We start from the raw sequence: 26,264 nt of genomic DNA, 5'->3' as shown, positions 1-26,264 counted from the left end.
GATATAACATAAAATTATTCACCACAGCAAATTTAATGCATACACCACAGACTTAGATACTGGTGAAACACTTACTAGGCTACACGTGTGGAAACAAAGGAAACCGTGAAAGCAGGCCACACACATGGTTGGCAGTTATGTTGTAACAATGGACGTATGGTGCAATGGTAACAACGGCGGGAAAGTTTTTTGCTATTGGGGAGCGTTACTGTCCGTTACAACTATAATTTGAGGCAGTAAGCAAGTAGTGGGGGATTGCGGCAGACTGTGGCCGCGGGCCACATTATCATGTAAGACCTGGAACTGTCTGCGGGCCGCTCAAAATCCCGTCGCGGGCCGGATCCGGCCCGCGGGCCGTATGTTGCCCGCCCCTGCATTAACTGGTAATAAGCACTAAAACGTTTTCTGAATTACTTTAGAAAATTAAATCTCACGCGAAAGTATGTCACGCCTCACTGGTTTCTGTTTGATCACAAACCGATTATTTAAAGGTGGCACGTACGCATCTATAAAGCATTTTTATTTAATTGCTTGAAACTTCATTTATGTCGCACAAATCTAAACGCTATTGACTAAAAAGATTTTCAGAAGAAAAAAATAGCTTGAAAAGCATTACACCACTGTGTTTTTGTGAGAAACATAGTATTGATTTTTTTAAAGGTTATAAAGGTGTGTGCTCGACTGTATTGTTACCCATGAGTAAAACAGATCTACTGCATTTAAGTCCTATCCAAAACTCCATAGTTACAGGTATCTGTAAATCGATAGTCTTACTCTAACCTTGTTTAAGTATTTCTTCTCAGTAAAATCATCATGCATTACACCACAAGTAAATAACCTTCATTTACTTGCTTTTCTGTTGGATCCCTAAAATTTACATTATTGTTTTGGTTTTAAGGACCATCTATCAGATTAGATCACCAGGCTCAACTACTGTAGGGTATTTAAAATACAAAAGCAACAGTGTTGGTAACATTACAGGCAGGTATTGCACCTTTTATTTTCTTATTGATAAATACAACACACTGAGACAAAGATGATGGAAAGTAACAATTTGTTCCCATAGTTTAGCAGAGGGAATGTAAAATCATTTTAAGAAAACTCCACCCATAAAACAATGAAACATGTACAAAATATGTTTATATGTACGGACAAGAACAAACATATCGTGACAACAATTACATCTGAAAAAAATCACCGAATTGTGTAAGCTTGCAATGATTTATTGACTCTGTATTGCCAAAAACTAAACACAAAAACAACCAAATAAAGACCGGCAGCAATAAAACAATTTATTCCAGTTTCTTCATAAGCTTCAAAGATGATCGTTCGACTGAAAAACAAACAGTTTGAGAAAAAACACTTTGTAGTAAATTTTTTCTTCATATTTGACCATTACAAATAGGCTAAAGTTAAGTGATGCATTTTTTACTTGCTTCCAACATACAAAATCTGCTTTTTGTTTTTGTATATAACCCACTATTGTATTTATAAGAGTTCTAATGCTTTTGAATACTTTGCTTATGTTTACAACTGAATAATGCAGACATTCCAAATGTAAACAATCTTTAAAATGATTGCTTACTTGCTAATGGTTGACCAAGTGGTGTACACGACAGGCAGATCATCATATAAGGCTGGACTGTGTAAGAAATAGGCTCCTCCCATCAAACACTGCATAAAGATAATGTTTGTGTGTAAAACATATACCACAAAACTAAAAACAATGTTCACTAATATAAGAAATGTTACAAAATAACTACATGATGAATTTGGGTCATATTTTAACCGAACAAAAGGGGATATTTTAATATGTTTGATTAGACACTGAATGACAACACAATCTTTGCGACATGCACAAACTAATTGGCTTAACATCTAATGTATGAAATATATATATATACAAACGAGTATTGCTCTTCCAGCCGTTTTTATTACATATTGCCTATAGAATATATTCTGAAATGTGATAGTTGTTTTTGAAATATAAAATTGAGATGATTAAATATGAAATTAAGCTCACAAACATAATGACTCCCCACACGCTTGTTATCATACAGCATTGTGAGCATTTTGGACCAATCAGCTTTCCTTTTGCCATTGGAATATTCTCTCAGAAAAATAAATATAAATCAAGTCTGAAAAAATTCAAGACAAATCATAATGAATTTTTCCATGGTAACTAATAACTATTTTCAAAGCAGTTATTTGAATAAATTTAAGAAGACAAAAAATGAAGTCAAAACTCAAACATATCATTTTTCGCAAAGATACATGACTATAAAACAGTAATCCTGCAATTGCAGGCTGATAAAACCGAAAAAGGGAATTGATTTTTTTTAACAGGTTGACGTCAAACAAAGACGAGTTTGTAGGTCTTTTTCTGCTGTCAAAGGCTTTTCTACGTTAAAAAACTTCTTGCTTATCCTTTCTGTTAACGTTCGACGATTAAACTATTGCCTACAATACGTTTTTTCTTGTTGAAAACTTCGCAAAGTTCTTTAGTCAACATCCAAAGCAAACGTTACGCTCTATTTGACACAAGTCACGTGATTGTCACGGGACCGTAATGTTTGCATGGTATCCGGTACAAAATGATTTCTATTTTCTAAAAAATGGTAATTTATAGATTTTTTTTAAAAAAACTGCATTTGGGGGATTGTTTTTGCATTTTATTTATTTAATAGGCAGTTTACGACGGTACATGGCGACAAAAACACGTTTTAAACACAAAATGTAATAATGTTACGAACTCCATAACAACACATGTTATAAACATGTTTTGTCATTGCTGAAGTAGTAATTACATTAAACCCTACAAAAAATATTATATACTTGCAAATACAACAGCCAAATTGCTAATACAAACGGCCACCAGTAAAATAGAAAGTTTTCCTGCACATTATTTGTGTATAGATTTGTAATTTGCTATAATCTGTTTCTAACTTTAGCAGGGAGCTACTGTATATTTGTTTGTTTATCTGTGGTGCTGGAGAATAATAAAAGCCTTTCTGCGTGTTATAAATTCTCTGGATCCCCTGTATTATGAAGTAAGTTCAAGTTTTATGTGCAAATTGTTCCGTTTTATGGACACAAACAACAACAAATGCTTTTGTTTTTATTCAGCGTTATCACAAAAATTCGGCTACTAAATGAAGTAAATGCCAAAGAGTTGAGACTTGGAGTTACGGGAACAAAATCATCATGGCATAATCAATACAAGGACAGCGCTTGGGTCTATGTTGGCAGTCTTCCGTATGAACTATCTGAAGGAGATGTCATCTGTGTTCTCTCACAGTAAGCCCATAAAGCACTTGTAACAGTTAAAACATGATTAAAAAAAATACATTCGAAGTTGGTCTTACAGTAATCCCATGATGCTATCATTACTTGCAAGTTGCAATAATCAAAACATACTTTAAATATCAGTAAAATGTTCAAAATTGCTTCCAGCTTGTCCCAAGTTTGGCTGCTTATTAATGCCTTGATAGGCCCCCATCTGTTTTTAGTGATTTTTTTGTAAGTCAGTTAGCATTTTTGCTGTCACACTTGTAGTCTCAAGAAATCCGAAGATCACAATCTTTAAGGGTCTCCTGCATTTAGGACATGTGGCAATGGGGTGCTTCTGTTAACTTGTGATCTTATAGGCCCTTGTGCTTTTAGTGCTAGCAAGCTACAGTGTATTACTTTTCAGGTATGGTGAAATTATGAACATCAATATGATTCGTGATAAGAAGACTGGAAAGTCAAAAGGTTTTGCTTTTGTCTGTTACGAGGATCAAAGAAGTACCATCCTGGCTGTTGATAATCTTAATGGAACGAAGGTAAGCCATAAAGTTTGTTTGAATAAACTACACTTAACCTTGGTTAATTTGGACGAGAATGGACCAACAAAATTGTCTGGATTAGGTGAAGATCGGAGTTAACCGATGTCAATTAGAAATCCTTTGTACCTCAAGTTTTTTCAGAATTAGGTAAAGATCTGAATTGACTTAGGTTGACTGTAGTAAATTAAACTGTTTGTATTACCCGAGTTTCTATCACAAAGAAGGAAATTATTAACTGTAGTTTGTAGTTACATATATGCAGTGGTGGGATTCAAATTTTTTTCAGCCGGTTTTACCACAAAAGTCATATTTTTTAGTCGGTTTTATTATAAAATCTATTGGTAGTAACCAGTAATGCTAACCGGTTCGCTGATCTTATAAAATTTTGTGAAATGGTTCTATAGAACCAGTGCGAACCGGCTGAATCCCACCACTGTGTATATATATGTCTGTTGTGGTGCCAATGCTTTCTTCACCAATGTTTCATTCACAAAAAGATAAAAGGCCGGCAAATTCGAGTCGATCATATTATGGATTACAAAGTTCCAAAAGAGGATGAAGAAATTGATGAGTTAACGATGAAGATTCGGGAAAAAGGTGTCGCTCCTCACGTGATGGGAGAATATCAAGAGCCTGAAGTGGAGCAAGTTGAAGTGAAACAAGAAGTTGAGGAGATTGTCATCACAGATTCTGATGATGAAGTTAAAGGTAAAATTTGATTCAGTTTGAAGTACCATGCTGTGTGGGCTAAAGGGGTTGATGTGAATACTTAATGCTCAAAACGTTGTGGGTTCCAAACTTGCTTTAAACCAGGGGTGGGGAACCTGCGGCCCGCGGGCCGCATGTGGCCCGCTTGCCTTTTTAATGTGGCCCCCGTCACAATTTTAGTATACAACATAATTTTTGTACACAACATATTTTAGTATAGGTACAGTATACAACATAGTATAAAAAACAATAAAATTTTTATGTACAAATATGTCCTTGAAATGACTTCGACACTTCTGGTAATCTCCCCATCCACATTATGACGCCAAACTTCTAAAAATTGCTACACATTCAACCACTTGCTTTATTCGTGACGTAACAGTCACTCGATTGCCTCTCCTTGCAGTAATAAATCATTTGCCATGTGGTGTATTTTTTCGAATTGCGTTTAGAGCTGTTAGCGTGGATCCTTATATTGGTATTTTAAACATGTTCTTGGAAAAAAAGACAGATCGATATAATGGAGCTAGGGTATTCCAGAAAGAATGGACAAACTCTTATTTTTAGTCGAAATAAGTGATAAACCTGTATTATAATATTATAACACGGAATTTAACAAAATGTTTGGCCCGCCCGAAAATATTGTGCAATTCATGCGGCCCGCAGTGCTAAGTAGGTTCCCCACCCCTGCTTTAAACCAACTAGGTTCCCCAGAGTATGTAACGAGGGCAGAACTGTTCTGTCACAATGAAACCTAAACAACAAAACAGAGTGATTCATGTATTTGCTGTTACATTAAATAATTCACTGATATTTCATCTCAAACACACAGGCAAAAATTCCTGAAATCATGAGTAAAACTGTAGTTAGAGATAGCATTGGCTCAAGCTTTTTTCCCCTGATCCAAGTTTAAGACGTAGATGAATAACTGGGATCGATGCTTCAGGGCTGATCCCATCTATGTTTTAACTGATTACTGGTCAAACTGGCGATCCCCGACTAGGAAGCTGACACCAGCATACTAGGCAGGCAACGGTGCTGGTGATTCAAATTTTGGTGGGTTCAACACTGAATCTGTGTAGCTCAGTTGGTAGAGTGTGAGTCCCGGAAAGACTCCTGTCATGGGTTTAATCCCATCACAGGTTAGATTTTTCCAGCCTATGCCTTGCCATAGGGTAGTGAATGTTTCGTTACTGGCTGATTCGGTATGGCGCCTTCCATGGGCATGGCATACTGTGATTGCTAATCCAAGTTATTTGTTGGTGTTGCAGAAAAGAAAAAGAAACACAAAAAAGAAAAGAAGAAGAAAAAGGGATTAAGCTTCCTCAAAGAAACACCGAGTGATAAACTTAAGAAACACAAACACAAAGAATCGGACTCAAGAAAAAAGTCGACAAATTCAGATGAAGAAAGAAATGTAGAGAGATATAAACATAAACGGTCACATGATTCATCTGATGATGATGTTCAGGAAAAAAGATCCAAGAACAAAGATGTGAAAAGAAGGTCTAGTGTAGATCGGGACAATCGAGAATCAAACAAACACAAAACTGGTAGAAGACATGATGATGATGGTCGTCAACAAAAAACTCACCGCTATCATGAAGACGACAGGAGAGAAAGAAAAAAAGAACGAAGTGTTGATCGGGACCGAGATAGGAAACATAGAAGACGTCGGTCACGTTCAAGATAAATTTTGTTACTACTTGCAATTACAGTTATCGTGTTTATCAAATTCTTACTGCCAAACATTACCAAACAAGTTTTTACCATTTTGTATTTGGTTCTTGCTTTGCCTACAATAAGTTATGAGAACAATTTGGCTTGTCAACACAACTGACTTTGAGAAAAAATGGATTGAGTGAAGGCTTTGGTCACTGTTGTTTGTAATATTGTCCCAAGCAACAAACTTTGAATTGTATTACAGTTTAAGACCAATACAAACATAGCCAGTGATGCTCACCTCAAAATAACTTTATTAAACGTTTGGTATTCCACCATGCAAAGCAAAATTTATTAAACAGCTATAAAGTATTTATTTTTAAAGGTAGCAATTGGTCTTGTACTCTGTAAAAAAGGAGTAAGTCACATAAAATAGGCGATTTAGAACAAAAATTCATTTTTCAAAAGTTTGCAGTACAGTTATATCCTTGCCCACTTCTTATTACCATTGAACCCATCGTTTACTGTCACATAGCATTAAAACATTAATTTTAAAGTAAAGGTGATAAAATTATTATAAAGGAAGAAAGGCAAATAGGTTAGACAAAATTGCACACAATTCAACAATACAAAGTCCATATTTACTGACTAACTCAAACTGGTGAGATGTTAGAATGTTTTACACAACATTCATATGAGCAGTTGGTATTGTTAAGCAACAAAAGCCAGAGACTATAAAAGACAATGTGAAACAATAAAACGACTTAAACATGGTGTAACATTGTCACAAAAAAGGCTGTTTGGTCCCCTGTGGACCTCGCTGAAAGATTTCCATGTTACCCAAATTTGACTACATGTCTTGAAGTTTAGTAGTGTGCATTCAGCAAAAAAATCCATCTTACAACAGTCAGTATCATTTCATTCTTCATCTTGTGCTGCTAACACATGAAGGCAGCGTAAGCGAGATTTATCATGACACTGTGATCCCAGTGCTTAAATGTTCCTCTTCAATTGTTTGTTGGTGTTTGTAAACCATACATCGCAGTCGAACTTTTGCTTCGACTACTGCTTCACGCTCATCGTGGATCGAACGATTCAAAGCCTCATTTTTTCTCTCGACGTCGCGATTGGCTTTGAGCAGGTCGTCACGGATACGAATGAGTTCTTCAATTTCTGCCTCATCGTCCGACTCATCAGAAGTGCTGTTGTTCTCAGCGACTGGAGAAAGTCCTGGATGCACAAAATAATGTTTACATGTTAAGTATTGCAAGTAATGCATTAGGATGGAATTCATAACAATGCAAATTTGCACTCAATGCTTTTACAAAACAAAATTTTGAGTGTAAAAACTCTTCAAGTCATATTTGAAAGGGCCAAATTGGGGAAAAACTGATGAACTTTGGTGCCAAACACCTGTGCAATTTGAACCATTCAAGTGAAAAGCCATCTCACCTTCATTTGTATGTTCTGTCCCATCGTCAAGAAGTTCTCCACCACTTAAAATATCATCAGAAGATTCAGTTGCAAGTGATACTGATTCCACTTGCTGGTTTTGACTGAAACAAAAGCAAGTTAAAGTTAAAACATTTTCTCCACCCTAAAAAGTTTGTCCATTTCTCAGTTATTGTTAAAAATAGAAATGGAGTGCTAAATTGCTAACTCAAACTTGCATGTGGTGAATGCTGTGACAATTTAGTGTGTTAAATCAATCTTATTTCAATGTAATCTTATTTCAGAACCCTATATAAGTTTATTGATGAATATAATGCCCCAAATCAATGTAAAACCTAACATGCTTAATTATTCAAACGTTTTGGCGATTGCTCATGCCATCATTAGTGATATGAATCAACGTTACTGCAGTTACTGAAGTATCCCATGAAAATATAGTCATTGGCATGACAAGGACTTTGGTTTAGTATTCAATGAGACTGATCACTAGAATCTCATTTAAACACAATTGCTTTAAGTCAATTTTAAATCAAGGCAATACGCATAAACTGTTTAAATTATGTTCCTAACCTTTCAAGATCTGCCAAAATCCCCATCAGTCTTTCCAATTCCTCTGTTTCAGCTCGGATCCTTTGATTGAGTTCCTGCTGCATTATTAGCAGTTCCTCCTGTGAAAATAAATTGTACTTGTTATAGCAGCACAATTGCCGTATATATAAGAGTGAGTTTCATGGAAATATTGGCAAGTTGTGTATTTAGTGTGTCAATATTAAAAAGCAAAAAAAATCCCAGATGAACAAAGTTGCCAAAAGGCTACCACCAATTAGTTGGTGAAAGTCTACAGATTAAAAATGTTTGAAACTCGAATACAGTCTCACACAGAATCAGTTGGTACAAGTAAAATAAGAAAAAGTGATTGCATGTTTCGCCACTGTTACTTACTACCAAATAACTTGTTCAACTACTCAACATCTGAGCGTTTGCTACAAAATAATAGATTCCTTAAAACTGATAGGTTTGAAAATCCCCATCAAATATCAAAGCCAGTCCAAGCTTTATGCAATCCACTTAGCAGGTTTATGGTAACACTTAAAGAATCTAAAACTTTTAGTGTCCTCTCCCACCTGTTCCACCATAGCTTCTCGTTCCTCTTCCAGGAGAAGTTGGATTACCTCCGGATCATCCTCTTGAAGTTCGTCATCATCTTCCAGTTGATCTTGAGAAACATCTTCAGAAACTTTCTCTTCTGTTTCAGCGCTGTTTTGAGACTCCATCTACATAAAATAAACAATAGATAATTCTTTATATACAGTAGTTACATATAAAACATTTTAGGCCTAGATTGGATGTAAGTAGATTTGCCAAGGTTTGTGCAATCACACAGATGAATCCTATTGCATGCAACAGGCTTCAGCCGTGGTCAGCAAAAGCGACACATGCCAATTTACTTGTTATTTCCATGTGGCAATGACTTCACGTGCCAACATTTTTCTGAGTAATAGTGGTTTGTACCAGTTCATATCAATTTAAGAAGAGAGCAGAAAAAAGGCAACATTTCTTGGTTATGTCGCATTGTCATTGTTAAGGCTTGCAAGGTATTCAATTATTAAGTGTTTTGTAAACAACCACATAGGGTCTTTTGTGCTTTCGATAATGTTTAAACAATGCGCTTAACCGACAGAAACTGGAAAAAGAAATAGGTTATGAGATTGACCAGTGTGCAAGTAACTGAATTTATCTGAAACTGTATTATGTTGATTGATTGGACTGGTAAAAATGCAGTTTGAATTAACCCGGCTGAGTTAGAAATCGACATACTTAACAAATGGAAACAATGTTGCCTTTTGTAAAAGCAAATGAAGCATAATGTTTGACTTATGTATAAAAGTTTGTATTTGGTTTCAACAGCTAAAACATAATCCAGGTGATAGCAAGTTTAAGTCATACACCTCTACTGACCTTTTGGCTTCTGCTTCCTGGACTTGAACCTTGTAACTTTCGTCTTTCCAGTGTTAAGTTATTTAGCTTGGTTTGCGATTGTTCCTTCTTGAAGTTACGGTTCTAGAAAAGTGAATTCCACCATTAGGGATTGTATATAAAGTTGTACTAATACAGAAATCGTCCTGATCCATGGATGCTCAACACACGATTTCTGTTACATATATTAACATTACCTAGCCAACAAATTCAGCACACTCTATTTCATGTTTAGGACTGATGATGCCATATTTTTGGGCGATATCGGTTGTGGTTTGCAATAAGAAATACACAGACTGATTTGGGTGTGCTGAAATTGACAGCTAAGTAATTAGGAATTGTTTGTTACAAATCATAGTAAGCCAGGCCTATTAAAGGCGTTACACCGAATCAGCTGGTCCCCCAAGCATTCCCATATAGCAAGGCACAGGTTAGGATAATCTAGCCTGCGGTGGGATTCGAACCCATGACAGGAGTCTTTCTGGGACTCGCGCTCTACCAACTACAAGATAAACAGGTTTAAGTTGTTTAATAAATTTCATACCAGTCGTTTAAGTTGTGTAAGAATCCTCTGAACTTCCCAAAGTCGCTCATCCTTCATCCTGTCCTTGCAACCAGCCTAAGTACAAAATAAATGTCATAAATGTCTGGAGCGACGCTTGGCTGGCATTCAACTTGATTATGTTAATGGAGTCTTGTTTCATAACAATGTACCAAAGGCGACTTTTCTAGCAAAGGCTTGATGTAGTTATAATATATAGTCGTTGGCAAAAGTTTGAAGTAATTATTGTGCATAAGTTGTAGCAGTAAAATATGGTGCATAAGTTTTTCTTGTGCATTTATTGTTGTTACATTACTTCCATTGTAATTCGTTATTGATGCTGTTGGGGCCTTGCAGCAGACAAGACAATGCAATTGTGTATAATAATTGAAACAATTAACAAAAGCCAGCACTAAACGCATGTTTGCGAGATTGCTGGCCGCACTGAAAGTGTCAACACATTGTGCAAATAACTTGACACATTAAAAATGCAGCACCATGGATATCAAATAAAATACACAGAGACTCATAGTAATGGGAAAGCATAAAATTATTCAGTTCATTATGATTGTGTTTAGGTACACTGACATTTAGTGGCATTCTATGTCGATGATCACTGAGACTACTTGTTGACTGATTCTAATTCAGAAGCACTGTTGCTTCATTAATAATAGTTTAAGTACGAAATATTTACATGGACTTGTGTGTGGAGTCTGTTGAGCAAAAATTCTTGTCTTGCAATTTCGGCCACAACTTCATTCGGTTCAACTGGAAATTGGGGAGTTGTAGCCCAATCTTGCCACCGCATCGGTTTCACCAACTTCTTAATCTCAAATCCTTCAAACACGTCCTTACTTGGAAATAAATAAAAATAAATAGGGATCACAGGTGTTAAGGTGAATATCTTCATACCGGAATCAGCCTAGGTGTTAAGAAATACAATCAAATTTTGAATAGAACTGAGATAATGTAAATGTTAAATGAGAAGTAGATTTCTTTAATTGGCAATTTAAACAGTTGAAAACTTCTATGCTTGATATACGGTTTGGATTCGGTAGAACGGCTTCAATAGGCCTGGCATACTATAATTTACAAATGAGTAGGCCACGTTTGCTGGTCCGCATCGACGCTTCAGGGCTGATACGATTTTTTTCATCTTAGCTTAAAAACATTTACAGACAACTTTACATAATATATGTTTTGCCAAGAAAGTCAATAAGGCTTTGAACAATTGTAAAAATGTGTTGAAGATTGACAACAAAACTGGCAGAGTAAGACTTCACTACATAACACATAAGACGTTTTTTGATGATAAGTGCGTTTGCAATAGATGAAGAACATTTTTTGCAGGTTCAGGAAAAAACACAACAGTATTTATTTTCTTACCAGTGCATAAAGAAAACATTGAGCACTCTATGGCTGATGTGTAGAGTTGGACTGAGTACAATCGAAATGTTTTGTATCGTCATTTTGCTAAAGTGTTCGAGTCGAATTATGTTGTCGAAGTGAATGATCAACCAAGACACAAGAATTCGATTACATTCTGGAAGTTTTGTCATCAAGTCACGGAAACCCTGCATATATAAAATATATCAAAGTTTATTGATTATGTTGTTTCTATGTTGCATGACACATAACTACTATGTTTTAAAATTAGGTATTTTTATTTGTATTATAGTTGTGTGTATACATAAAATACATAATGCCCACAGGATTAATGAATTTGTCATTCAACTGGTATTTTTTTTCCTTGCTCTGAAGAAGCCCTACCATTCTGGTGGGAACATCAGCAAAAATACAAGTTCTTGAAAAAACAACTAGTATTTTGCTTAGCATCACACCAGTTGAATAAATTTGTTAAATGTAAAACCTTGTAGACGAAATGCCCACAAGATATTAAAAACACAGATAGTCAATAAAACACTTCTATAGGTATGAAAATGCTGAATGATTACACTTTATTTTCAGATAATGCTGGCAAAACTCTGATTTAAAAAAGTTTTAAAGTGCAAAAAATTCTCTTAACATGCAAGATCTAAATGAGACCTGTATTTTTTCTGCCTTGCTGTGTTTGCTTGCCACGTCCTCAAACTCTCTGCAGTATTCATTCGTCAAAATATGATCGGGAAGTTCTCTCAGGTAAGCTTTGAGGACTCCTGCTATTGTGTAAGGCTCGAATGCGTTCAAGTCTGGAGTCATCTCACTAAAGAAGCAAAAGATTTATATTTAGCAGTAAATACATAAAATCAATAATAAAGTTGGTATGTTGTTGCAATGTTTAATTAGTGTATACACGCAATGTTCAACACATCCCCCTAAAAAAGCACAAGATATGTCAACTTATCCATGCACTGAATAGAAGGGAATTAAAACTCACAGAGAAATTGTAATTTTACAAAGTTACTGGGTGAGCTTCAAACATATGACTTTTACAAAATATATACAAGGACAGTTAAAAGGCAAATTGACTGGTGTGTGAGGTTTATAACCTTTACTTACCAGTTGTACATCTTAATTAGTTCATCCATTTTGGTCTTAATCCCAGATATTCTGTAGATCCCTTCGCTCTTTAAACCTCTTTCCTCCACTGCATCCAAACACTCTCTGACCACTGCAGGAAGAGGAATGTTGTCGTGGTAACCAGTCCTTTCCACGGCTTCTTGCAGTGATTTCCCGAAAATTGGGTTGACAACTGCCACACAGAATATGTAAGATACACAAATAATATTTTAAAATTATGTGTGATAAACCTATTGGCCAACTAAACGCCCAAACCATAGAATAACTTGGTTGTTTATCACCAAAATTCAAGCTTCTCATAGTTGTTTACAACCCAGTCTTCATGTAACAGTTTACACACTATCTTTTTATCGTTTTTTTTTTAAAACTAGAGCGTACCTAGCTAAGTAACGTGGGGCCATGAATTTTAAATAAGGTTAATCAGAAACATAGCTGTTAGCCAGAATATATGGAATCCACCGAACATGGTGTTACAACTACAATCATCACAATTACATACTTTGAACTTCTTCAGCCTCTTCCAAGTGTTCATCAGTAGGAGTTGCAACTGAGGAAAACCTTTTCTTTGTCTTTGATTTTTCTTTCTTATCCCTGGCACAAAAACACGTCAAAAATAAATAATGCGTACAATAGCAAAGGAGGTGCATATAAACAAACAATAATTGCACAGATACATACAAAAAGTTTGTCAAATACATACTTTTCACACAAATTTTAACCTGAATGAAACTAGAATGAAAGCCTAAATGTACAAAATATACTCAAAAGAGTGGCAGACGATCAGCATCAGTGTAATCTTTAACTTATGAAACAGAAATAATAATTTTGTCAGTTTTGGTATCATCAGTTTCACAGGCTGATTCTTGTAGGCTGTTATGACATTACACTTACAAAAGCTGAAATGAACAGACTTATGGCACAGATACAAAAAGTTTGTCTGATAATTTCTGTCAAATAAATACTTTTCACACAAAGAATTTCACACAAATTTAACCTGAAAGAAACTTTTAGATCCCTTGGTAAACTGGCTGACTTCTTCTTTGCTTCTTTGATTTCCTTTTGCTTTTCTTTCGTTGGTTCATCAGTTGGAGAAGCAAATGATTCAGGTGTTTTACCTTTCCTCGTATGCTTGGCTGAAAAAACAAGTAATGGAGAAGAATAAATGGAGAGAATAGATTTACCAAGTTGATAAGAGGAATGTGGCAATGCAAGGTTACTGAATGTGCAACTTATCAGTTTATTTTGCGTTGTAAATCAAATTACAGCGGGACAGTTGCATTAAAACATTCATGGAACTGGTATAAGTTGCTCAACAATAACTTTTTAGGCAAGAAAAACATTATATGCTGCAGACAATGCACACTGTTTCAACATATAAAGTCGGGTCACGTCTAAAACTGCGGGCCCGCTTGGCCCGTTTTACCCTGCAACAGACGGGCCAAGCAATGGATATTGTGGGGCCCGTAGTTTTTCCTCGCAAGAGACGCGACAAGCTTGGATATAGCGGGCCTGCAGTTTTTATACTTGTAAGAGACGCGACAAGCCTGGATATAGTGGGCCCGGAGTTTTTCAATTGCATGAAGTGCTGGGCCAAGCGGGCCAAGTGATCCAAGTGGGCCCGCAGTTTTAGACGTGACCGTATAAAGTCTTATCAGTGCAGTGTGCACTACCTGCAGCTTATCATGTATTGGCTTAATGAAATTACAAAAAACATTATAGTTACACAATAAGTAAACAAAAAGACATTACAATTGTTTAGATTTATCACAGCATAATATACCTTTAGAAAATGAAGGTTTCTTGAACAGTTTAGATGGCCTTGACTTCTTCGACTGACCAGGCTTCGTTGAAACATCAGATCTTTCATTAAAGCTATCTTCATCACCACTAACATTTTCTGGTGTAAAGTGATGATATTTACGTTCTTTTTTCTTCTTTTTCAGATCATCACTAGAGTCGGCAGATTCAGCCATATTTCTAATATATTATTTAAGTTGCAAGATTTGATTCCAATGATTCTGTGTGAAAAGAAGCTTATCTTTTAGTCTATAGTAAATTGGAAAAACAATATATGACAAACTTAGGTACACAAGATACGGACTTAAATAGTAGCTTTACTAAGAACAAAATTGATATAAACGCGCTTGTTTCCGTTTGTTCCCCATTTCCCTGATGATGACAATTGTTTTTGTAAAGACGTTTGCTTCATAAAATGTCTGCGATTGATTTTTTCTACATCGCTGGCAAATTTGTTGTTAGTAAAGCTAATATATAACAAGAAATAGTTTTTTTTTAAATACACTTAGAATCATTTGTATATCCATGCGAAAACAAACGCCTAAATTTAATTTTAACAAAATTAGCGACTGGGCACTTCCAGTTTAACATAAAAAGCTTAAGCGTTTAATAAAGTTAAGCAAATGGGCATTAAAAAACGTTTAATATGAACAATACATGCAAAACTTTTCGTTTTAAGCAAATGGGCAGCAAAAGGATAGAAATCATACTTAAAATTAGGGGAACCACCTAAACATTTATCCGCAACTTCACAGTCGAATAAAAATCTAAAAACCTAAAAAAGGGTCGAGTTTTTGATAAAAAATTAAACTAAAATCATAACTGTTGCCACATAATTCCAAATCTAAATGTAATAATAGAATTAAAAATAGTTGATTGTAAATTTTTGCTTTAGGCTACCTTCTATTTGTTAGGTAGGGTTTGCCTATATGTACAACGTTTTGGTTGTTTTTTAGCTAGGCAATAACCAATGTGATTTACGACAAATAAGTGATTTACGACAAAGCATATAACGTGCGGATATAAATACTGTCGGACTCTGCCGTCCAAATTAAGGGTGCAAATGGGGGAGAATTTACCAACAAGTTAACTAACTAATGAGTTTTCTGGAAAAAACTGAAACGTACCTTTGGATTGTTTTTGGTATTGGAGCAAAACGGTGATAACAACTTGAAACGAAATCCGCTTGTCTTTCGGGTGGTCACGAACTCGCCCAGACCAAACAAAACAGCCCCGCCTATTATTAGCTGAGGGGCGGTGACATCACAAAGGACTCAATGTGAACGGACAATTGACTTCGGAAACCAAATCACATTAGCGAAAATCTGTGAGCTGGTTTATTCTTTCAAGATATGTAAACGGATACGAGTATGTAATATGTCATAACATGAAAGGTAGCGGGTTGACGGTACATCTGCACGTCACAGCAGATCCAGGGAGCATAAGAATTCGGTTGCTCTATTCAACATAATCGAATTAAGTGGAATTTTATAAGATTTTCGTGATCAAAATGCCTGGGAGTACAATATCTATAGCGCAGTCGGTGGCATCTGCGTCAACAGGAGCAGTTGGGCGACTCACCCACGTTCATTATGTTCCTATTTACAACGCACACAGACTGCGTAGAAGACAGCGGGAAATTTTAGAGCAAAACTTGAAAGCAGCGCAGGTTAGTGAAAAAGGGGTCAAAATAATTTAAAAACGCAACAATTTAAACAATAATTTCACATTTTTTGCCGCGTTTGTTTATCTATTACTGTGGTAAACAATTAAAAGCGGTGCTAAAACTTACAAAATACACAATTTAAAACGTAGAGACACCTGTTTTCATTAATTTAAATGAAATAAGATTGACTCGTATCGTATGTTTTTTGTTTCAAATAACTTTTAGGCAATTTGCTTTAGTCATCATCAGGCCTATTAGTAAAAGCTAAAAGCGTTTTGTAATATGAAAACCCGTAAATAGGCTATTTAAAAATTTGTAAAGGGACTAATAAATTGGTTTGCAAAAGTCAGCGACTGTCGTCTTCTTGTGTTCGCTGTTTGTGTCCAGGCACGGCAAAAGTTCTTCTGCCAGTGTCAATTGTGTTGTTTGATTGATCGAGCTTAATTTGTTATTACAGCGTTCCCGGCTGCCTTCAGTTCAAGCCAGAGACTCGCACAGAAGTCGACGTTCGACAAGAAACAGACGGGAATATAAACCGATTCAGGTAAACTCACATTCAGCTTTTAAAGGCCCGCACAATGTTAAGAGAACGAAGAAATAATTGACAAACATAAAGAGGGAACCTAAGCTTATAACAACGTCACTGCGTATGTTGTAAAGCAAGAAACTTTACCGTTTTAAACTTAAGAATAAATACAAGCAAACAAACACAATCACTTAATTATCCACTGATTAAATATGGAGAAATTTGCAGTGAACCTTTAATAAGATTGTGGGTTCGAATCCCATCTTAGGTGGGGCAGCTGTCTTTCCGAACGAAGTGCCTAAAAGGCCGCTTGATATAGCTTTAAATAAAACTACAATTTCGCCAGTCGTTTTAATGAACAAAATTAAAATGACTTCATTATTATTGCGTCATAGAGCGCCCGTCGCCGTCAGCTCGAAAATCTTCTACAAACCCAAACATTCGCCGCCCCGAGCACTTACATCGGAGCCCGCTATCCTCTTCTTCCCGAAATTGAAGTGGAGGGCGAACCGAAAAAACACGAAGCGAAGGAGTCAACAATATCCCAAGCGGCACAGTATCATCATCCGACGCCGAGAGAATATAAAAGAGAAATGTCGAAAGCGATGGCACCTGATTCGCCTTCACGGTCACGTGAGATCAGTGGAGCGTTAAAACTTCCTCAGATTATGAAATCGTTTATTCCAACTGAGGGACGAAAGCTTCCACCGCGACCCCAAGTGGACAGCAGATCAACTTGGATTGATTTAACAGGGAACAGAAATATGAAGCAAGTGGCACCAAGTGGATACAAAACCACCTCCTTTGTAAGTTTAATTTTATTTGTGTTTAATTCTAATACGCAGATGAAAAAGGGCAGTGTTACAATGTTTGAAACAGTATATAGAACAAAATTGGTGGAAAGATGTTAACCGTTTGTTACAAACCGTTATGTAACAAAGACCTGAAAGAAAATGAGTTTAAGGCATCATCTGGTCTACGATACATTTCTCATGCAATGATAAATATTGAAAATTCAGTTAAAGACTTTTAAGACAGTGCTAAAGTGCCGTAATGTGGCTACTCTAGCCAATACGACCAATGTCTTGTCACCAGCTGCACTGATGAGAACTTATAGGTTAAAGCAGTGTGGACGTGCTATGCTAAAAGACTTTCAGCAATCTAGCTGTAGAAGGTGCTTAAAATTTTAAAATTTTCAGGACATCGGTGTGCGGCCGGTAACCTTGGTAACAGTGGATTACGATAAAAACCTTCCGAAACTCCATCGAAGGCCCCTTCCTCCGATCGTCAGCAGCACGCCACAAACAAAGTAAGACGCATAAATGATAACAACACAGCCAGTGTTAAGACGTTTGCAACAGACTGTATTCACTTAATGCAAGGATTAAATGTATTGTTTGAGATTAAATCACGTTTCAAAGTTTGTTTAGTTGCAATTAGTTGATCGTTCGTTCCCATTGACATTAGAAGTAGGATTGTTTAAACTTGAAGACTACGGCAATATGTATTTACCTCAAACATAGATTGTAACTTATCGGTCGCTTTTGCACCATTGAGCCAGGTGTTATCACACGACCATTGGTGCGTTTTTTGCGTTTATTGCGTTTTTTCTACCGCCTTTTTTGTGTGTGTTTCGCCGCCCTTTTCGCTTTATAATAACTTGTGTTTGCAATGTATGTCATTACCCTGATGAAGGTGTTTCGTATGGGACATCGAAACGTTGGCACAGTAGAATAAAAAAACTGCCGGAAGAGCTGAAAATTTTGTTGATAGATTGTTTTGATCAAGCTTCCTTTTTAAGCCAGTGAAGTAAGACGAAAATGATTTAAATTTGCTGGCGTAACATGAATGTTTGGATAAGACACAAGCATCTTTTGCCGAGTGGATAAACCTAAATAGAATTTGCTTGGCATTGTTGGTACCGCTCTATGTGTGTTTGGTACATCCCAGGTCCGAAACGACAAGCACAACCGATAGCACACCTGTCACACATCTTAACTTAATGTCAAAGTCACAATTCTCAAAGACTTCGTGTGCACACAATTCAATGCAAACGTTGATGTGTTCAAGTTACATATTTCAAAGTCCGCTTCAAGATAAAAATGCAGAAATTGGCGCAACAGTAACTGCCCAGAAGTCCACAGAGCTTGCAAACCTTGGTTATGTTTTCAAAGAAGCTTCATTTTAAACCAGTGTCAAGATTTTGCAGTTACTCCCAGAAATAAGCACAATAAAACTAAAATATTTCCCCATTTTGTAGCGCCCGGAAACAGACGAAATCTCAAATTTGGCATCCAGTCGTTTCACAATCAAATATCGGTGACGTCAAAGGCAGTCAAGCGCATCAACACAGTCGCTCAGGCGTGACAACGAGCCCTCACACTGACGCGGGAAAGAAACTTCTCGAAAACCTGAACGTAAAAGTCGACCAAACTCGAAAGCAAAATATCCCACCGATTAAAACCACCAAATTACTTCCTGGGGGACAGAACCATACTGAAACAGGAGGTGGACATTGGGAGAACGGGAAAATGCGCGCCCAACGAAACGTCCGTAAGAGGGCGGAAAGCGACCGCCACTTCGGGAATTTTCGGAACGGGGTGATTCTCAATAAGCTGCCTTCGGATTTAATCGGAAACTACAAAGCGACGTTCGAGAGTTTGAACTATTATTTGGGCAAAGGAGCTCTGAAATCAAAAGGAGAGAAGGGAAACGAAGAAAGCGCCATCGTTATCCCTACAGGTAGGGATTATAAGTTACTCCGACATCAGTTTATTGCAAAATGTTACAAGTTCTTGACATAAAATTCAATCAGAACACAATATACCGATCTGTTCATAAGTTTAATGATGAAATAACGGCCCAATAGACGTAAAAAGCGACATGCTTTATTATTCAAACGTTTCGGCAAATGCTTATGCCATTAACAGTGATTTGAAAGGAACACATCAGTTACACCCGTTTATATACACTATTTGATAAAAAAGGTGCGAAACAAGCGTATCACAATAAGGCATGCCGCTTTTTACGTCTATTTAGACCGTTATTTAATTTTCATCATTAAAATTCATTAATTTTAAACTTTTCTTAGGACGTCTGGGGGAAAATCCCGAATACGAGATTGACGAGGACGCGATAAATCCCGAATTCATTCGTCATCTGACGCACCAGTGTGACGTCAAAATGCGATACGCGCACCGCAGCTCGAGCGACACTCCCAGTATGGAAAGGATGCCGTGGGAAGAAACCGACACCGAAAGTGAAGCGGAAATGGCTGCCCGCAACGCGGCGCTAGCGAGCACGCACAGATCGGGAAGCAGGAAAGTGAGACGACTCACAGTCAAGTTGCCAGAGATGCCTTACGTGAAACAAGAGCGATTGCGAGCGCCCCCAGCGACGCCTGTTAACGTGCCGGATACCATACGATCGAACGAACCTTGCCAATATTGCCAGGAAAATGAAATACAGAAGCAAGTCGTCGGAAACGGAAAGTCGGCCCCGGGTTTGCCGCTCAAAATATCGCGGAAAGACTTCGGGGCTGAGCTGCTCGGTGGGGGTGCAAGTCAGGGGGGCAAACCGTGGTACGGAATGCGACCTCTAGTGGCAGATGAGGCCAGGATACTTCGCGGGGAAATGAAAACGATCCATGAGGAACCGAAGCGGGATTTAACGGAACAACTGATTCTGGCTCACGGAGAAATGAAACGACGAAAGCACGATTGCTCCCAGAAGGAAATCCTCATCACTCCGTTTGCAGTGAAGATCGACGATAAAACATCCTCCACATCTTCATCAGTTGACCTCCCGTTGTCAAGGAAACCGGCGCGCAACGACTTCAGGAGCAGCATCACAAAACCTTACACCTTCTCCTACATGTCAGCCAATAAGAAGCGCGCATCACAAGCACGTGACCAGCAGTTGGCCAATCATGCCAATCATCTTTGCAACAGTCCCGACAAACTTCCGAAAGCGAATCCCGGCGAATCCTGGTACATCCGGAATTTCGTAAACGTCACTCCCGCTGACGTAAACCACACCGATGACGTCACAGGTAGTGATGTCATTCCACCAAGCACTCCTGAGGCGGAAGAAAGTTCGAGAGACAAAGCAACGGAGCCGATTGAAGCGTCACAAACAAGTGACAAAGGAAAACGACGCGGAAAAAGAAGACGAAGAGTGAAACTGACACACCCACAAAACGCCCCTGCCACTCAACCAATGGTAACGAGCGAAACCTAACATGTTACCAATTAGTGTTTTTTACTACTGCCGTTTTCGGAGCAACTTAGTATGCTGTGTTGCCTTAATTTGAATCGCAATAAAGGACAAGAAAAGCGTTTTAAAAACTATGTCTTGAAGGTTTGAGTTTTAAATAATGCAAAAGCCACATGGGCAGTTCAAAATGGTAAAACTGGAGTTGCTTTCAGGTAACTGACTCAATGACTGCTAATTTTAGCCAAGACCAATGTTGCAATGGTAATTTATTGACAGAAAAAGAATTTCACTTCAATCTAGGGGCATTGGAATATCAAAAAAGCAAGTGCAAATTAACTATCACTCAAATCGACGTTAGAAAGTGAAATGTTGCTTCGGCGAAACATATACAGAAAACTCTTTGCATTTTAGTGCTTTAGAAATTCCCAAGAAACAAAATTACTACAATAAAATGAACCACCACAATTAGTGGTGTGAATTTTGGTTGTTTTGGCCACAAAGTCAATTGAAAAACCAATCATTTGAGAAATAGTACTTACACAAAAGTGATTTTACAGGCTAGTAGCATAACTTGCGAGTCTTTGAAAATCACAAAACATATTTACAAACAGTACAGATGTAAGTTTTCGAAGTCTCATACCCAAAAGTGGGTTATTTACAGATACAATTTTTTACCACAAATATAAACGCTACACTAATACAAACAAAACAATAATCAAAATGTTTTCATACATTACTTGTTACCTAAATGTTAAGCGCACTTACTAAATATTATTTACATTTATGTTTTGAGGGAACGACGTGTTTATGCATATGTAGCAATCTATTATCAATACAAAAAAAGTAACAAGCTATACTAATGGCACAGGCTGGACAATCTCAACTTTATTTTCCTAGTACAACCCTCAGACAAAATTTACCAATTTTTCTCTCTGCAAACTTATACGGGCAAAATTGGTTATTTGAATAACCAATTTTCCTATAAGATTAAGCAGACAATTTGGTCAACAAGTGATAGAGAAAATGAGCATTTTACAGTTCCTATGCAATTAAAAGGAATAAGCGATAGTCCAGACTTGTCCGCATATACTTTAAATAGGTCAAACTTTGCCCTGGTCAAGTACCTCTGTTATGTAGTACAATTTTATCCCACATTTGCTTAACACTCACAACAAGGTGGATTGATACATTGACAAGCTATTTACAACTACACAAAAAATCAACCGTTTTACCCTGCACAATATTATAAGTAACATCTTATCACAGTTACATCATAATACCCTTAGTGACGTGTGAATGATGATTATTTAAGTCAATCCCGCGTCTTTGGCCATGGAATAAAATATTCCCTTGGCTTTGAGCAGATTTTCTGGAGAGTCAAACTCAACGACTTTTCCAGCATCCAAAACAATTACCCTGTAAAAAATGTTTATGAGATTACTTATTGATTTAGGCATGTTTTTTAATGATGTCTAAATAAACCTAGACAACTGGTTCTCAAAGTGGGCACCAGCCCCCAGTGGGGGTTTTAAATACTAACGGGAGCGCTGGAATATATTTTGGCAGCGGGAACAAAATACAAGGACAAGAAATAATTTGTCAAATATCTCTCTTTATTCAACCAATGTGTTTTTGTAATATTGGCTGCTTCAAACACGAAATCTAAGGCTGCAAAAGTTGGTGTCAGTGTTTTTCATCTTCAGTTTCTGATAATAAAGGGGACATTTTAAAATCAACGATTTTAGAAACAGAATTAAACAGATTTAGACATGACCAGGTTTTTTTTAAGGTTTGGTTTGGGTGACCGCTAAGTAGTTTTAAGAGACCACAAGTGTTTCATTTAAATACCAAAAATAGCCATATTTAATTTTGGGAAACCGCTGGAGAAATTTGGGGGACCGTTTCGGTCCCACCTTAAAAAAAACACTGGTTCACATGACAGATATATTGTACATATAGTTGTTCACCTTGTGCTGTCCATGATCGTGTTGAGACGATGAGCAATGGTGAAAGTTGTGCAATCTGCAAATCTATCACGAATGGTTTTCTGCAAAAAAAAATTTTTAAGTGATGTTTTAAAGCAGCAGGCCTAAAGCATTGAATGTTCAGTGCACGCAAATTGACTAAAACTCAATAAAGTGGGGTTGTTTTGGGCAAATAAGTTACCTCTACATAATGTATGCAAAAGTCAATGACAGTCAGTGGTGTCTGAATGCCTAAATTTATTGCAGCCAAAATCTCTCACAAATTGGACCGCAGGCTTATATTTGTACAACTTTTACTGAGAATGGGTTTCATTAATTTACCTGGATAAGGTCGTCGGTTTCGAGGTCAACAGCTGCAGTGGCCTCATCCAGTACAAGAATCTTGGATCTCCGCAAAAGAGCTCGAGCCAAACATACAAGTTGACGTTGTCCAACACTAAGTGAAACACAAACAAAGTAGTTACAAAATGCAACTGGAACACTTAATACATAATGCTAAAAAAAGTATTTTTTTTCTCAAGCCCATGAGAACACTGTGAGCAACATTCGATGTGCACATTGTGGATAAATTGTGCAATTCTAATTAGGCTTGCAGTGGTCTTCAGCATACTCAGCGAGCTTGTGTGTATACCCAGACACACGCCAGTTTATGTTTAGCATTGATTTCCATGTGTGAGGGCATACACACAAGCTCCCTGGTACACTGAGGATCACTATGAGCAACATTAGATGTGCACACTGTGGCCACACACCAGTTTATGTGCCACATAGATTATCCTGTGTCTGGACAAATACTCAACCTAAATACACTGTGGCCCACTGTGAGCAACATTAGATGTGTAGCATAGATTTTCGTTTGTCTGGGCATAGACACAAGTCCCCCTTAAGAAGATACATGCACTTACATAGCCAAGAAAAGCGCTTTGGATTTATCATCAAACATTTGATCAATTGAGCATTGCACTAAATCTCACCTCAAATTTTCACCCCCTTCTGCCACCTGGTGTTCAAGTTTGTCAGGTAGCGAAGTCACAAATTCCTTGAGATGGGAGTGTTCCAGGGCATCCCATAATTTGTCATCATCGTAAGCCTCGAATGGATCGAGGTTCATCCTCATAGTGCCAGAGAAGAGAACCGGATCCTAAAACAAAACATGAAATATTAAATCTTAGTTGACTGGATTCAGTTATTCAACATCTTCGCCTAATTTGGACAAAACTCATGACAAGAGTTGTTTTTTTGCAAGTGACAAGAGCTTTTAATTTAATTAATTTACACATGATTTGTAATGTGGTAAGGCTTAAACTAATCAACATCGGTTAATCCGGGTCTTCACCCAATCCTGACAATTTTTTTAGTCCAATCGGGTCCAGATTAAACAAGGTAGAACAGCTCTTGTGGATTGCAAACACATAGAATGTAGAAAGTTTGTTTTTTTCCCCACAAGTGGTAGAACAAGATCACCGATTGTTATTTTTTTATATTGCCATGTTACATACACTTTGTCCTACATAATAATTTCCAGACAATTTTAGCTAATTGCATATTGGTTTATCTAATATTCTGCTTAACTGTATGGGAAATTCGACAACTGGTTGATGAAAAAAGTTAAATGCATGCAAAGTTAAGTACTTTTTTATACATTCAGTACATATATTTTTTCATAACACAATAGTTTCTGCAACTAGTTACAAAACCCATAATTATTCGCAGAAACTCTAACATCAAATTCAATGGAGTCTAAAATCTTGCCATTATAAATTAGCAAGCAAAACATGAATGGTCATGTGACCAGTTAGACTCCACCCACCTGAGGTATGATTGACAGCTTGGATCTGAGATCACCCAAACCCATATCAGCGATGTTCCGCCCGTCGATAACGATGCGACCAGATGCAGATTCAATGATTCGGAACAGGGCGAGTGTCATGGATGACTTCCCAGCACCTGTGCGACCCACTAGCCCAACCTAATGGTGAAGTAAAATTTCTGGTTAGCTTTTGTGGCGATAACTGTATCTTATCATATAGCTACTAGCAACAGTTTCGTTGTACTATGAGGCATACACACAAGCTCTAGAACAGGGGTTCTCAAACTGTGGTACACATACCACTAGTGGTACGTCAGGGCTTTTCAGATGGTACGCAAGTAGATTTCTGCTATACTTAATTCAAGGCACATCAAGAATTGCTGCTAAACTGACCCAACTGATCAGCCCTGTTTTTTTGCAGAACCAATGTCTAGGACGTTTTTTAGGAATTGCTGACATGCTGGTCTCATAAATTAGCTTTGGATACCCATTCAAAGAAGATTTAGGTGGCACACAGCGGTAGAAAAAGCCGCCAGGATGGTATGCAATCAGTATTAGATTGAAAATCTTTGCTCTTCGAGTACTGACAGTATCACTAACATGTTTAACTAATTTATAGATTCACCTACAACAGGCCAACTGTACTATGATTTATATATGAGTGTGCTGGTCTGCATGAGCATTTCAGGGCTGATAAATGTATGTTTAACTAAACTATTTTACAGTTTTGTCTTAAATAGTCATGGCCTACAGCGATTTATATACGAGTGTGCCATGATCGATGGTCTGCATGAGCGTTCCAGGGCTGATGCCCGTATTAAATGTATGTTAAACTAAACTAATTGACAGTATTGTCTTAAAATGGCATAATATAGTTTATATGTGACCATGCTATGATCACTTGTATGCATAAATACTTCCAGGCTGATCCTAGTAATAAAAGTCTGTTAATCTTGTCTGAAATACAGTTTTTGGATTTGACTACATAGGTTTACTTGTGAATTGGGAATGTGTAAGCAGTGTGCAACTGTGTAGCTTAAGAAGAATTATTGCTCCTAAGTCCAAACATCTACTGCTGGTAGAAACTTGGCAGCATTTAATCTTACCTTTTCTCCGCCACCGATGTTCACGTCAATGTTCTTCACGACCAAATCCAGGTCTTCCCTATATCTTGTGCTGTAATCATCGAAGTGTATCCCACCAATATCTGGCCAATCACCAGGCGGGGTTCGATTTGCTATCTTCAGGGGTGCCTGGATAAAAAACATACAATTACGTAAGAAATAGCTGCATTACATTCAGTCTTAATCAAACACCAATTGTGCCTTTCACATTTTTATACTTCATAATGTTCTATGTAATTTAGCTGTTGCTTGGCTATTGTTTAAGTACAACTGTTGTGCTCTACTATTATTATGCAAGAAAAATAATCCCAATCCACAACTTGATAGTGTAACACTAGAAGGGTGGCTTAGCACATATTGCCACTGCACATACACTATGGCCTACTTCAAACATATATGTGCAGTGACCATTTAACAAAACAATGTTATCAGCTGGTAAATATTTAAATGCGAG

The 26,264-nt window shown here is 37.2% G+C and overlaps 5 protein-coding genes across 6 annotated transcripts in view; 2 read left to right on the top strand and 3 right to left on the bottom strand.

Moving 5' to 3' along the window:
- Positions 1-970: 970 nt before the first annotated feature.
- LOC145218236 (ribonuclease kappa-like) lies at positions 971-2,159 on the bottom strand. The gene is made up of 3 exons (XM_080085638.1): positions 2,024-2,159; positions 1,586-1,674; positions 971-1,333 (listed from the first exon to the last, which is right to left on the bottom strand). The coding sequence occupies exons 1-3, from the start codon at positions 2,099-2,101 to the stop codon at positions 1,195-1,197; spliced, it is 306 nt and encodes a 101-aa protein (XP_079941764.1). The 5' UTR covers positions 2,102-2,159; the 3' UTR covers positions 971-1,194.
- A 767-nt stretch (positions 2,160-2,926) lies between these two features.
- Positions 2,927-6,312, top strand: LOC145218235 (uncharacterized). The gene is made up of 5 exons (XM_080085637.1): positions 2,927-3,050; positions 3,127-3,297; positions 3,695-3,824; positions 4,325-4,535; positions 5,807-6,312. Exons 1-5 carry the CDS (start codon positions 3,046-3,048, stop codon positions 6,226-6,228), a joined length of 939 nt encoding a protein of 312 aa, XP_079941763.1. The 5' UTR covers positions 2,927-3,045; the 3' UTR covers positions 6,229-6,312.
- A 176-nt stretch (positions 6,313-6,488) lies between these two features.
- LOC145218234 (ralA-binding protein 1-like) lies at positions 6,489-14,723 on the bottom strand. Its single transcript, XM_080085636.1, has 13 exons — positions 14,468-14,723; positions 13,682-13,820; positions 13,187-13,278; positions 12,667-12,859; positions 12,214-12,370; positions 11,554-11,741; positions 10,862-11,021; positions 10,171-10,245; positions 9,609-9,710; positions 8,774-8,923; positions 8,220-8,317; positions 7,650-7,753; positions 6,489-7,427 (listed from the first exon to the last, which is right to left on the bottom strand). Exons 1-13 carry the CDS (start codon positions 14,658-14,660, stop codon positions 7,168-7,170), a joined length of 1,911 nt encoding a protein of 636 aa, XP_079941762.1. The 5' UTR covers positions 14,661-14,723; the 3' UTR covers positions 6,489-7,167.
- Positions 14,724-15,601: 878 nt separating this feature from the next.
- On the top strand, positions 15,602-21,016 carry LOC145220261 (uncharacterized). The gene is made up of 6 exons (XM_080087523.1): positions 15,602-16,153; positions 16,608-16,694; positions 17,072-17,482; positions 17,876-17,985; positions 18,937-19,418; positions 19,768-21,016. Exons 1-6 carry the CDS (start codon positions 15,995-15,997, stop codon positions 20,913-20,915), a joined length of 2,397 nt encoding a protein of 798 aa, XP_079943649.1. The 5' UTR covers positions 15,602-15,994; the 3' UTR covers positions 20,916-21,016.
- Positions 21,017-21,139: 123 nt separating this feature from the next.
- LOC145220260 (multidrug resistance-associated protein 1-like) overlaps positions 21,140-26,264 on the bottom strand; it is a 27,829-nt gene continuing 22,704 nt past the window's right edge. For both annotated transcript variants that reach the window (XM_080087521.1, XM_080087522.1), the window contains exons 34-39: positions 25,793-25,939; positions 24,687-24,845; positions 23,851-24,017; positions 23,198-23,312; positions 22,859-22,938; positions 21,140-22,307 (exon numbers count right to left, since the gene is read on the bottom strand). In XM_080087521.1, the coding sequence (XP_079943647.1) occupies positions 22,199-22,307; positions 22,859-22,938; positions 23,198-23,312; positions 23,851-24,017; positions 24,687-24,845; positions 25,793-25,939 (777 nt within the window). In that variant the 3' untranslated portion in view covers positions 21,140-22,198. The remainder of the gene's footprint in view (positions 22,308-22,858; positions 22,939-23,197; positions 23,313-23,850; positions 24,018-24,686; positions 24,846-25,792; positions 25,940-26,264) is intronic.

The sequence above is a fragment of the Phallusia mammillata genome, chromosome 3 (genome assembly GCF_965637545.1).
Source record: "Phallusia mammillata chromosome 3, kaPhaMamm4.hap1.1, whole genome shotgun sequence".
NCBI classification, from domain to species: domain Eukaryota; kingdom Metazoa; phylum Chordata; class Ascidiacea; order Phlebobranchia; family Ascidiidae; genus Phallusia; species Phallusia mammillata.
Note: the sequence above shows the minus strand (reverse complement) of the source record. Positions and strands in the feature narration are given on the sequence as shown.